This window comes from Mycteria americana, chromosome 8, assembly GCF_035582795.1.
Source record: "Mycteria americana isolate JAX WOST 10 ecotype Jacksonville Zoo and Gardens chromosome 8, USCA_MyAme_1.0, whole genome shotgun sequence".
NCBI lineage: Eukaryota > Metazoa > Chordata > Aves > Ciconiiformes > Ciconiidae > Mycteria > Mycteria americana.
In genome coordinates this window covers 17,768,663-17,782,748 of record NC_134372.1, presented here as the reverse complement: position 1 = coordinate 17,782,748, position 14,086 = coordinate 17,768,663, and the positions used below count along the sequence as shown (strand labels likewise).

The 14,086-nt window shown below is 38.1% G+C and overlaps 1 protein-coding gene across 7 annotated transcripts in view; it reads right to left on the bottom strand.

Annotated features, from left to right (window-relative positions):
- The window catches only part of TENM2 (teneurin transmembrane protein 2), a 547,147-nt gene that overhangs the window by 1,501 nt on the left and 531,560 nt on the right, over positions 1 to 14,086 (bottom strand). For all 7 annotated transcript variants that reach the window (XM_075509420.1, XM_075509421.1, XM_075509417.1 and 4 more), the window contains 5 exons: positions 12,908 to 13,083; positions 11,063 to 11,298; positions 6,157 to 6,453; positions 3,631 to 5,245; positions 473 to 603 (listed from right to left, as the gene is read on the bottom strand). In XM_075509420.1, the coding sequence (XP_075365535.1) occupies positions 473 to 603; positions 3,631 to 5,245; positions 6,157 to 6,453; positions 11,063 to 11,298; positions 12,908 to 13,083 (2,455 nt within the window). The remainder of the gene's footprint in view (positions 1 to 472; positions 604 to 3,630; positions 5,246 to 6,156; positions 6,454 to 11,062; positions 11,299 to 12,907; positions 13,084 to 14,086) is intronic.

Below are 14,086 nucleotides of genomic sequence, written 5' to 3'. Positions count from 1 at the left end.
TGTAACTGAAGTTAACTGTAGTAACTGTAGTAGCAAAAAAGTGTCAGATAAAAAGTGATGAGAAATCCTATTACAGGTTGAGAAGTAGAACCATTTCTTAGCAGTACAGCATGTACCAACCTAAGTTTATTGCAACACATATGTTATTAGGATGGTTTTACCAAAGGTACAACAGATGATAAATTACCCTGACAAAGTCTCCCTTTGTCATTGCTAATCAAGTTAATCGAGTTACAACTTGTTAATCAAGGAAGAACTCAATAAAAGACAAAGTAATGACGCTGTAATTATGATAACAACGAAGGCTGGCAAGAAAGGCATATGTTCATTAGCATAAAATCTAGCTATACTCACTTCATTTTACACTGAAATAAATACTTGGCCTTCTGTTGTAACTACAGAAGAGCCCAGCAGTTCTATTCATAGAGTGGGGCAAATTTATCAAGAAAAATAACTTTGTATTTCTGCCTACCTGTCCATTTTCACATGCTTGACTCTCAGACAACTCATATGGCGGTGACACAAAGTACATTTTTGCTCTAGGGAAACCAGGGATAATGTTGCTAAGCTGAAATCCAAACATCACCAACCAGCTTTTGACATCTAAAAACCAAAAGTAAGCAAGCAAGTGAGAAATAAATGTATGTAATAAATAAAAAAAATAAAAAAAATTAGGAAATCCATCCTTGACCTCCTTAATTTCAAGTAGCAGTGGAACTCATAATTTATATTACAGTGTGGCACTTTACAGAATTGTAGTAATTCACCATGAACAGGCACAGGAAATATTGCTTTAAATTTACCCTAAATAGTTCATCAGGGATATACCACCTCTTTCATTCTTTTTCCATTACAGCACATGGATTATCCAAACATTTTACTGTATGCAATACTTGTTCCATCTCTGACACCTTCTGATGTGGCTACTGTAACCTATAAACTGTATTGTAAAATGATGTTTTATTAGGTTAGTACTCCTAAAAACATCTGCTAAGTCCTTTGGGAAAATACATGGCTTCTTTTCTATGTCCTACTTCTGTTAGCTGTCATCCGGCCTTGGGAGGCTCCATTAAATGCAGTGAGAAGCCAGACTTGTAATTCAGATGTCTAAATTTAGGTACCAAGAATATTCTCCCCATCCCTCCGGGCCCAGTACGGAAAAGTAGGAGCTGCATGGGAGGGTTACAGCTCAGGTCTGGGGTGAGCTTTGGGAAGTTCCAGCTCTAGGTTCGACCATTAAAACTCTTGTCTTCGTACGTAGTTGAAAAAGCTACGTAACTATATTAATAACAGTAATTCTCGCTCAGCGGGTATTAAGAACTAATTATGTATTTTAGTTATCAAACTGATGTTTTTAACAAAAAAAAAAAGCCCATGACCCCGTTTTACATTTCTGTTTCCTGCTTCTCTTTTCTGGCTATCATGGAGATAAGAAGCAGTGTGGGAGCATGGGCACTTCTCAGTTGATTTGGACCTATGTTCATGACCATTTTTGTTTCAAAATCTCTCCTGTCTTTTCCAGTGGCCTTCTCTCCTTGCTGGCCTACAATGGCTCCTGATGCTGCTATTGCCACTTCTTCGTGTGAGCCGAACTCCATGTTTGAAAAGAGACATGACTGTGGCAAGGCACTCTCGATGCAAGGGTCGCTGGCTAATTTAGACACTCCAAGCATGGTGTCCGCAGCAGGTAGGTGCGCAGCAGGCTCTGCTTGCTGCCCACGGGCACGCGGAGTGCCTGCAGAGCACCCGCCTGTACGTACAGACCTCCAGGACATGCTCAGCCACAACACGGCACCTGCTTGCTGTTGCAAAGCCTGCTTTCCCAAAATTTTTAGCAGAGGTAATGTTACATCATAAAAAGTGTAATACTTCTTGGTTGTGGACATTTGACAGCAAAAGTCTTCTTTTCTTAGCCATTCTGACACTAAAATAAGTAGTATAATACTCTGCTTCTATGAAGATATTTGTATGTATCTCCCATCACACAGTGCCTACCATATTTCTCCTCTAGCTTTGGACAGCACAGGGTTACTGCTCCTTTTAAGGTTTCAATTTATTTTATGGTATAATGGTATCTCACGAACAATTCACTTCAGCTGCCCTAATTCCACAAAAAAAGAGGAGGACCTATATACAAAGTAGTTACTATTTTGCTTAGCTAATGCGCTTTGCAGCACTGCACTTGCTACGGAATTCCTTTTCAGCAAAGCCTGTGAATAAAGCAGTGTCAGGGGTTAACAGTAAGAATGGATTGGGGCAGGGGAGTATTTTTTTTTTTCTGTTTGGGTTTTTTTTAAACTATGACAACCAAGGTGCCACCATAATCGCTTCTTCAAGATAAGCTGTTTAGTCCATACAGCAACAAATATTTTCATCACCAGTGAAGTATTTTTACAGACTACAAGGTGTGTGTTATACCAAAATGCAATATATCTTCCTAGATTTCATCCAGTAGATGGATAAATTAAATGAATGCAATTTCAGAACGTAGCAAAATATCATAAGATGACACTGAAAATCTAAATCAAACACTGGTGGATGAAAATAGGAATTTTGTTGAATTTAGGACAACAGAATTTGATCCCAAGGTAATTTAGTCACCAATATTTTCACACTATCAGATACAAATGGCACTATTTTCAAATTGCAAAGTAGCTACAGTAGAACCTATGGTGTGTTACACATATGATTATGTCTCAATGTACTAATGAAACTTGCTGTAATTTTCTTTGAAGGAAATAGACACTTTTCTTGAAATTCAAATTACTGCTAAAATTAAGATAGCTCCTTTTAAAAAATGATATCACTGCTCTAATTATTGTATACTGCATATTCAATTCTGAGAAAAGCTTTTCCTGAAGACATACTAATTACCTTTCTTTTTAGAAATTGCCAGCAGCTAGTTCAAGTACTGTGTGATCTTACTAAGTGAAAAATTATTACTAATTAAGTAGAGGTTACAAGTTTTACCCAATTCTAACATAGGCGATCAAAACTACTTTATTGTTTCTCTTTCTCAGGTCTACACATTCCATAAAATTTCTTAGTCTTTCAGGAGGAAATAATTTTAAAAAACATCAAGATTTTTGTTTTAAAGACTAAAGACTGTTTGCATATTAAAAGTTAAATGGGAAAAAGAGGTTTAATTAAATCCATTCTTGGTGCCAATTCATAATGTGCCCATGGGCTCAGTCAGAAGTTAATTTTGAAAGTAGCCCTGAAGGGAAAAGATGCTGAGCAGTTCTCGTTCCCAGTTCTGCAACTAACCTGCCAGTGATTCTTGTAGGTGACTTCACTTTTCTTTATATAAAATTAGAATGAACACATCTTCATAAAGTACTAGTTTTAATAGGAAGAGTACTATGGCTGTCCTGAAATTGAATATCTAGGCAAACTGTTTTTTTTCCCACCCTCCATAATTCATTGTGGCTTCTCATTTAGCGTCCTTCATTTGGCGAGGAGCAGTATCAAAAAATCAGGACTAGCCAGCCCTTTTCATAGCACAAAAAGGAAAATGGCCCAACCTTGATGGGAGGATTCAGCAAACGGCTAATAAGGAGAAGTCTGATTTCTTTCCCAAATCAACTTCCAAACTGGGGTGTTATTTATGAGAAATGTAGTAAGTCTCACCTGTTACGTAATTCTTTAGATCCAGTTCATTGCTGAGAGGGTTGTTACTCTTGAACATGTACAGATTGAAAGGAGCAGGTTCTTTACCAATGTTTTTCCACATGGTGTAATCAGGAGATGTCCAGCGTCCAGCCAGGACATCATAGTCCCTTTGGGTAAAATGGACGAGTTTGGTTAAAGGATCATACAGCCCTCCATGGAACCCAATAACAAGCTGGAAATCAGGGTTAGAGTCGTAATAAATCTCCCCATATGCTGTGTACTGAAGCTGTTTGATCATGAGGCCATTGATGCTGAACACGGCTAATGGAGTGCCTGTGTTATCAGAGGCAACATAATATTCTTCCCCACTGCTACTCTCCATTGCAAAGAGATGGCCTTGCAGATCGTAGTACAACGAGGTAATTTCTGAATTGGAATGATTGTAGACATGAGTTACCCTTGTTGGATTGTGAAGATCAGCATAAAAGTACTGTAGATGATGCCCCAGGTTAGTCTTACAGGAAGCCCTTCGGCCGAGTCCATCATAACGGTACTGAACACTCCACCCATTTGCTTTGTTGTAAGCTCTTGTTAGGAGTCCTTTGGAGTTGTACTCAAATACATCTGAGCCTCGCTGACACAGGAATCCATCATCATCAATTTTGTATGGTATGTCACCTAAGCGTGTAATCCTGTCTCTTAGGTCATAGCGCAGAGGCATCAATCGGACACTGTTTCCAGGATTCAAGAGATGAAGGTTTCCATTCAGATCGTAACTGTAACGCCAGGTTGGCCTATCATTTACTGCTACGCTTTGCAGTTGCCCATCTCCATCGTAATCATAGGTATACTTGGTTGTGTTGGCATATGGACCAAGTTTCAGTTCTCTTTTAGTTACTCTTCCCATGCTGTCATATTGTACAGTCATCCAGTACATCAGGGATCTGAACATTTCATATTGAACTTCTTTAATGCGTCCATGGGTATCAAAGTGCTTACTCAGTGTCATAACTGCTGTAGTAATAATTTGATTTATATCATAATAAATAACTCCAAATTTACCAAAATGCTCTACTTTGCCAGAAATCTCATCGTAACGGTAAAGATCAACTGGAAGAGGCGTCTCACTTATTATGGGTTTGATACTTGCAATTCGAAAGCTATTATCATGATATGTATAATCGAACCTTGCATTCACCATACCTTCTTCAGAGAATCTGTAGATTTGTTTGTCAACAAGAGGACCAATTTTACGATAGCGGATTGTACAAGAAAATCCTCCACTTTGCAAATTCACCATTTTTAGGACACCTGTAGTTTCATCATATCCAAAAGTAACTGCAGTGCTGTCATAAACAATTTCAGATAATTTGGATAGCTTTCCATACTTGTAGAAGACTTGTCGGCCAGTACCTAAAAATGATGTTTTCAAAATCCTCCCATCGTCACTGTAATCAAAAATCACTGATGCATTGCTTTCAGGAGGATTATAAATATTTCTGATGTAGCCAACAGAGGTGTGAGTTGACATGCTGTGCCGAGCAACGCTAGGCATGGTAACAGCATGAAGTCGGTCTGAAGAATCATACTCAAAGATGTACTGTCGTTGACTCTGAAGCAGTAGTACCATCGACTATAAGGAAAAAAATTCATACACAGTTACTACCTTTCAGCATGTGACCTCTGAGAGGGCATTAAAGAAAAGGTTACTGAAGAGGCACTAATGTTAAAGGAATAAAAAGAGAATTAGATATATTAGTTAGGGGCACAAAGCTGCTCAGGAATATTGTCAGATTGCCAGATGAGAGGATCTGCTACTTGGAAATCAATATGCTGACACTCCAGAGAAAGTGTAGGTTAGCAACCTATTAGCTACCCTCCCTTTAGTAGGACTTTTTTTTTTCTTTTTTTCTGAGGGATGCAGAGGAGTTACATAAATGACTTGATTTATCTTTCTGCTAGCCATTGTAATTCACAACTATTACTGTGAAATACGTGAGAAACTAAGCAGAGAACATCAGCTCTGGTTTGCTTAAAACAACAGATTCAAAGAAGGGAAAGGGAAAATAATATGCAATTTTGAAGTATTTAAGACACTTTTATGATTGAAGCACCTTAATTAGGCTAAGTAAAAATGCATTACCATATTTTCATTTAATAAATAATGATTAGAGATGAATTACCTGTTTCTACCTGAACCTTTTGTCAGGTTTGTCAGGTTTAGTCATGCATTTTTGGTCTTAATTAAGCACAATTCATCGTGTCAGTTTATGCCATTATATGTCAGCCTAACCACTTTCAGGAAAATATCGAAAGACACAAACCGTGAACAAAGTATTTACCATTAAAAATTAGTCAAATTCAGTTGACTAATTGAAAAATAAGGAATTTTGAGACCAGGTACAAAGGGATGCTTAACAGCTGGAATATGTCAAATTTTAGACAATTTGTGTGTGTGTATCTTATGTACAGAGCTTAAAATGAAGCTGAATAGGACTTTGTCTCTTTGTAGGTAATGCCAGCAGGTAGAACAACGTCACCTACTTTTTCTAGATAGGTGTAGCTCCAAACTTTCCCATCTGCAAACATGCGCGATATGATCCTGCCTTGCTTATCGATATCTGTTCTTTCACTCATGGCACCGCGCTGAAGCCCAGCCAGGCGCCCGTTGAAGAAGTAAGACACGTTGACAGCAGCCAGGCCACTGCTAGGTAGCCAAAGGAAAGGCCGTCCCAGCTGATCGTAAATTATCCTCAGTGTAAATTTCCGGTGATCATCATAGATTTTTTCTGTGCGTATGTTCCGGTCGTAATCAATGGACAGTAAATTCCTTCCGTGCACCTATTGAATGAAAGAAGGCTGCATTCAGTGAGCAGTCGGCGCTACGCTTCTGTGGGTTTTCAGTGTGAAAATACATGCACAATGGAGAACTCAATTTCCCCACATTTTTGAAAAGTGTAGGATGTCTTCCTATTAACTGGCTTTTGCTTTCTACTTTTAGGTATATTCAAATATGTAACTTTGAATGTTTTACTGGGATATTTCCCATCTCCCTGCAACGTGGGAGCTGTAATCTTACAAAGAAGGGCTCCTCTTATGGTCAAAACAGACATACACTGCACACCTAGGTCTTAAAGTGCAGAGTCTCCTTCTGCCATCAGTAGTTCTTAGCCTTTTTCCCTACAGGAACTCCAAGAACAATAGAAGAAATTATAATTTTGTGTATTCATTGAGGTTTAGCCACTTAGGTTCTGTAGCTGCAACACCCTGCTTATGAATTCATTCATTTAATGTTTTCTTCATTTACTTTTCAAATATTCAATACATCCCTCAGCAACCCGATCACTTGGGATGGGTTTCATTTCTTCTGATTAAAAATCCTGATCATACAGGCTGGGAAAGATGGACTTGTAGATTTGAGAAACAAAAGTGCTAAATAATTAGGTTAAATATTTTTCTTTTTTTCCCATTTTTTTCAGTTACAATTTTCAAATCAAAGTACAGCATGAAGTTTTTCAGTCCCGGATTTTATTTTTTTTTAATAAAGGAGCAAAACAGAAACAAAGGAGCATAAGAATGCCAAATGGAGAGGCTTCTAGTGAGAGTGCTATAATGAAAGATACATAAATATATTCACTGGAGGCTAAGCCACAGAATTCAGGCTAATGCTGTAATCTGATAAAGCTTCTTGAGTCATTTAATTGTAGATGCATCATTAATAAAGTAGAAGTCTTTAAATTAGATATAATTTGAGAGCAATGACTACTTAAAAAGCATTCATCAGTTTCTGGGAATTTGTTCTTCAGCTTATATTTTACAGCAGCTTTGATTAAGCAACGTTTTCTCTTATCCAAAATTAAACTGCACATCAAACAATATGTAAATTAACCCTGAGCCTTTCTCAAGGACATAAAAGTTATTCTGAGATATTTTCAGTGGCAGGGGTAAACCCAATTCCCATCCCAACCAACTCTGCAGGAATTCAGTTATACAGAAAGCAAATTTAAAATTAGTACAATTTTGTGTTTGTAAAGAAATAATTATTTCAAATTATCGCTCATTATCCTAATTTTTTCCATTAATAAAATCTAGCTCTTTAACAGTTTGCCTTTCCTCAGTGGGCAATTATTAGAAAAAGCTCTTTTCTGTAGGTTTTCCCAAAGGTTACCCCAGCAACAACTTCTGTGATTCAAAGAAAAAATAGGGTATTTTTTTAAAAAACCTTGGCAAAATAAATCATATTCTGGTCTCCCATGTAATGGAAACAAAGCCAGGGAAGCCAAACTCAACATCAGTACTTTCTCAACTGGTTTTGTAAGTGTAGGATCAAGCCTGATGACTGAGACATATCAAAACCCTTTCCTGCACAGCTCTGGGGGAAGCAGAAAAGAGCTTTCACTTCTCAAAAACATTTAGCTATAACATTAAAGGGTTAATGTATGAATAAAAGATCCCAATTTCTTAAGGACAGGCAGATTTTCTAAAAAGCAAAAAAAAAAAAAAAAAAAGTCTTTCAGAAAGATTACAAACTGATTTTAGCTTTTGGGTTGTTAGTTTTTGTTTTGTTTTGTTTTTTTAATTGCTGAGGCTTCATAAAGCAGCTGGGATTCCTGGGGTTTCTTCCCTCCATTACAGTAACTGCAACTGTAATCTGCATGTAGGAAAGTCTGACTCCAAGTATCCTCCCTTTTCTCAAAAACATTATAAAGGTTATTGGTTTTTTGCCATAGAAAACTAAAGTATTAGGTTTTTTTTTTAATGATTACACAGACAAGAGCTATGCAGACACACAAACATCACTTGGAGAATAAAGAAGCACCTGCTTGGATAATTCAGTAACTTCATTTTCATTTGTAAAATAAGTAAAACCAGAGAGTGTAATTGTAGTGTCATATTAATTATATAGAAACCCAAACAGAATGACTAACTCCCACTCTTCCTGGGAACACTAATAACACTATTACAAGTATCATGACTGAAGATTACCTAACAAACTCTTTCTCTTTTGTTCCACTACCTACATGCACATCTGTTTTTCCCTTGGCTGCTGCTGACCAAGTAGCAGTAGGGATGAGCCTTTTGTGCCTTGGGTAAAGGCCTTGCAACAAAAATCACTTACATGCTTACAAAAGATGCTGCACTGTAACAAAAACTCGTCAGAAGGGAATCTTATCAAGACTTTATCTGAAACTATCGCAAAACACTGAACGTGTGGTGCATAAAACAGTAGCAGACAGTAAGTGGGATAACATAAAGGTGAAGTGCAGGTCTTCCTTTCTCGGCTTAACGAAGTCTGCCCAGGCATGTTTGCAGAGGCTGACACGTACAGCTGCAATGTGCCTACAGCTCAGATGAGCAGAACTGGGGGGCACAGGTAGCAGCACTACCTGAAGAACTATAGAATCGTCAAATCATTTGCGTTGGAAGGGACCTTTAAAGGTCATCTAGTCCAACCCTCCTGCAATAAGCAGGGACATCTTCAACTAGATCAGGTTGCTCAGAGCCCCGTCCAACCTGACCTTGAATGTTGCCAGGGATGGGGCATCTACCACCTCTCTGGGCAGCCTGTCCCAGTGTTTCACCACCCTCATCGTAAAAAATTTCTTCCTTATATCTAGTCTAAATCTACCCTCTTTTAGTTTAAAACCATTACCCCTTGTCCTATTGCAACACGCCCTACTAAAAAGTCTGTCCCTATCTTTCTTCTAAGCCCCTTTTAAGTATTGAGAAAAGGGGTATGGGCTCCAGTAAGTACACGAGAGGTGAGTCCCGTATAATAACAATCCCTTTCAGCAATACTTGATTCTGAATTGGGTATTCAGGAGATGGCTCTGCGCGCTCTCTCACTGGCCATCCCGGCACTGCGTTAGTTCTGCAGCAGTGCCCCCCCGTCTACCGCTCCCTGCCACAGCTGTCCCAGCTGCTGCAGCCTACCCTGCCTGCCACCTGCTCCCCCCAATGTTCCAACACACTTGCTCTATTTCATTCACTAAACATTTATAAAGATGAATTAGAATAAATGAGATGCAAATAAATTCTATGCTTTCTCCCTCATTTTCAAATTTCATTTTCAGTCCACTCAACCTGTTATAATCTCATAGTGATTTTCATTTAAAAGAGCTAAATGGATATGTGATTATTGTTACAGGAACTAACACCAGACAATTAAATGTTGAGGTGTTGCTAGATAAAGCAGTGTTTTGATTTACATAAACATGATGCAAGAAAACCCATCTCAGGCAAGGTTTCAGCTCTAAGACGTGTTTAACTTCAGCTAATTACCACAAGTACCTCTATTAAAATTTTAGTATTGAGAGTTAGGATTACAGCAATTTCATTTCAGGGTCCTATTTATTTCTGTTTTGAACACCTAGTCAAAATGCAGAGCTGGTCTATTTTCTACTTATAATCAACTTCTGCAGGTCAACACATCAAAAATCAATTACACAGCCATGAAATTTAGTCATTAAGGATTAGCTGCTAATCTCATTCCAGTTTTTGTCTAACCTTCCCCCTCTCCCCAATAGGTACATTCTGAGCATTTGTGAGAATAAGGAAAGACTTGTGAATTCAACACTGTGAATTAGATGTTAAGCAATAGGAAAATACCAAAATTTAACATCCAAGTCTTATTATTTTTCTGTAAATTACTACATAATTGTTTACATAACTTGCATTTAATATATCATCTTGAACACATAGAACTGTATCTCATGTCCAATGATGTTGAAAGAATTATTAAAAGAACCAGGACTTGATCAGCGCTACATTTGTTTTCTGCCCAGTATCTCAAAGCCCTTCCAAAACCACATATACTGAAGCAGCCAGTGAAAGTTTAGATACTTAAGGGGTGAAAAACAGGCCAGCTAAGCACAGAATGGGATTAATCCGGCTGCAGCAGATCTTTAATTTGGCAAGGGATGGATTACATGACCTGAGTGTCTTTCTTATCCTATGCTTATGACTTTGTAATTATGGCAATTATTTTCCAGTCGTGCCATTTGGGAAAGGGAATAACACAATATGCCTGTCTCAATGAATCTGTAGGGGGATTTTACAGAAGCCGAACATAACCACTCAAGCTGTAATTGTGTTTGCTCCCCAGGACTAACTGTGGTAAGTGTGTCAGAGCATTTTTACAAGTGGTGAGTGGTTGGATTGTTTTTTTCCCCCCACCAGAAGCAGAGTGAGTTGCAGCAGTATTCTGGGTATTTTTACCAACCTCTTTTGGAACACTTTTAGTAATGAAACTTCTATAGCTGATTGCAGCAGATGATCCCATGCAGTTAACTGACCTCTCAAATAAAGAAAAGACTGTCATACCAAAGACAATCCCAGAGTTGTATATTTGTAAGAAGCAAAAATAGGAAAGACATGTCCTTCAAAATGGAAAACTAATTTTCTGCCCACAGAAGAAAAGATCATGATTGTAATGACAGATTCTACTTACCCTGAGCTTTCTTCCAAACACAGTCACTTTGCCTTTAATCTGTTCCTTCCTCAGACGCCATTCAATTGAGTTTAAACCATTTTCCATTGGTAGAGAAATATTACATCGTCCTATAGTGGGAGTCACAGTCCCAGCCAGGACATGAGGTTCGCTGTGAAAGCTAATGCTCATGCCATTGGCATACATCACTCTCAAAGTACCATTATTACAGAGCTGGTAGCTGTTCCTCACTTGATCTACAGCAATAATGAAAAGAAAATAATTTAGCTACTCCAGTCATAAAGAAAACATATAGCTTAATTTGATTGGCTTTTTATTGCACTCCTGTTGATGTTAAATGAAGTCAGCCTGCAATTACTATTTACGTGGTACTATGGTGGAAATTACAGATGTTACTGATTCATGTAAAGAACAGTAGTGTAACAGTGAGCCTGCAGAGAGATACTGTGTTTATTTCATTATGTTTTCCCTTTAGTCTTAATTGTGAATCAAAATGCACAGTGATATGTGTTCAGCCACATAATTTATTTCTAATATGAACAAAAACTCCTGAAAACTGAACTGCTGGGTAAACAACAAACCATTAAACTCCAGGACAAAAAGAAAAAAACTGCTGGGCTCTTTATGAGTGGGAAGAAGTAAGCGCCTCTTCTTTTTCTTCCCCTCTGTTTAAAAACTGTCTCCAGGCAGAGGCTTTGTACGGAATTACAGTTTGGCTTTAAATCCTCAAGGTGTGAGGCTCCAGCAACACAAGCTGGCAGCCACAGTCCTTTACTTGCCTGACTTCCTGCCACCCCACCAGAAAGCACGCTAGCCTGATGTGCACACCCGGCCTTTTGGCTGTTGGAGAAGAGTTATAAAAATAATCCCGTACTTTTATGGCTGTGCAGTTCTCCAGCTGTTTGACACAGCCAAGTCCATTCTCAGCCAGGATGGAGTGCTACAGTGTGCAACTGTCACCAAAGCATCAATATTTGTCTGACAGAAGGACAGCATCTACATAATTAATCATCTGGTATAAGAGAAATAAAGGTATTGGTATATGCTATAAGAGAATAAGGTCTTTGTAACCAGATGTGTCATGGTATAATAGTCTATAAATGTTGACATTTATGTCAGGAGGAGACTATTGTTCAATGATGATATTCTTATTCCAGTGACATTATATCTTAATTAAAAAAAACCCATCACTCACCAAATTCCTTTCAGTCTATCTTTGATAACTGACTGTTTCGCTTCATCAGATACAATGCCTGGGCAGTGCTGGAAAGCTCTATACAAATATTTAACTACTTTGTTGCTGATCTCTCCTGCCATACTTGGGCTGTAACACTGTTCTCGGAAGTGCTAACTGTGGCACAAGATCATCCACTGCCTTGATTGTTCTACATTTTATTTAATGGTAGTGTATAAATTTGGAAGATTTCATTTCTAATAGCAGGAAGCTACCTGAGCCTCTCTCTCCACAAGGATCTCTACCCAGGCAGCCAACATTCAGCAGTCAGACTGCATCTCTGTGGCACTGAAGTCAGAACCAATTTTGCAGTGAAGTACAGAGAAATATGCGAGTGGGTAAAGTGAACCTGACCCAAGAGGTAACGGCAGGACTAACTTACACCAGCAGATAACGACCACACATATTTGACACAAAGCATGTTTGTGAAATGTCTCTTACCTGTCCTGAAGACCTGTCATTTTAGGAATGAGCTTTATGGGAGTGTTTCTTGCAACCCTTATATGTTTTTCCCCTGCTCATAAGTATACTAATGACACGAATCTTTTGCAAATTGCTTTCTCAAGTTGTGTGTGTGGTTAGGAGATGTGCTGAGAAGTGTGCTTTGGTACCTTGAACAACTGTATAGGAAGCCTCCACAGAGGAGAGATTTGTGATGACCGTGACATCGTCATCCCGATTAGAATTCTCAATGTCGATGGTAATAGACTTTTCCATTTCTCGATGAAGGCTAGTTACCACTCCAGTGGGACGTGTTACATTGGTCAGACGCCCTTCATGATCATAGCTAATAGAAAAGTTAGTGAGAGCAAAAAAGCATGAGGATATATGTTCATTTCAATACCCAATGTATTAATAATTCACCACATTTGTGCAAAAAAACCAGAATGAAACACATTTTCAAGAACACCCTGGCCATACCTATTTCTCTGTTCTTGAACGAGTCTATAATGATGAAATAATAATTTTTAGAGATACTGATCTCAACTACATAAGTGTAAATCCAGGATAGCGTCTTTTAAATTATTAAATTAATTAATTAAATTATTATGGATATACAGACTGATATTTGGCTTAAACAATTATAATTAGTAAATTAATCTGTATTTTAATAGTTGCATTTCACTCTAAGGAAGTGGATTTATGATGGATACTACAATATACAATTGCATACACTGCACATTTGCAATTGAAGCCTTAGTGGAAACTACTAAGTATGGTCTTAAGTGACATATCAGAGAACATAATAATTTCATTTAGATCTTATCTGTGGTATTGAACTGCATTTTGGGGTCAGTATTTTGGCTCATAAAGATGAATGACGAGGAGTTAAAGCACAGGATAGACTGGAGTTGCACAAAGGGCAGCAGTCAGCACTCAGAATATACCTTAGAAGATGAATTAAGTGCTCCAGAAGCATAAAGATAAAAAAATAAAAGAAAAAGGGCTCTCCATGAGTTTATTGAGTTAAATTTATTTAGAGGTATAAAGCCTGAGGAGGGGGAAAAGAAGGAATGCTGCCTGAAATCAAATCATACTGTTTCTCCCTTTCCTTTAGTATGCTATATTTTTGTGCATACATATGCTAAAGAAGCAATCCCTTGGATCTTAAGGGCATGAAATGGGGACCTGAAACAAAATCAGTATTCCAGTCTGACACTCTGCTTGCTGCAATTCTCTACTTGTGCAAGAGTCTCTCACCCAGCTGCTACCAAACCGCACATACTTCTAAACAGCAGAAAGGCAAGAAAAAATGTCCTGTGTAGATAAAGGGAAAAGTTTAGGTAGAG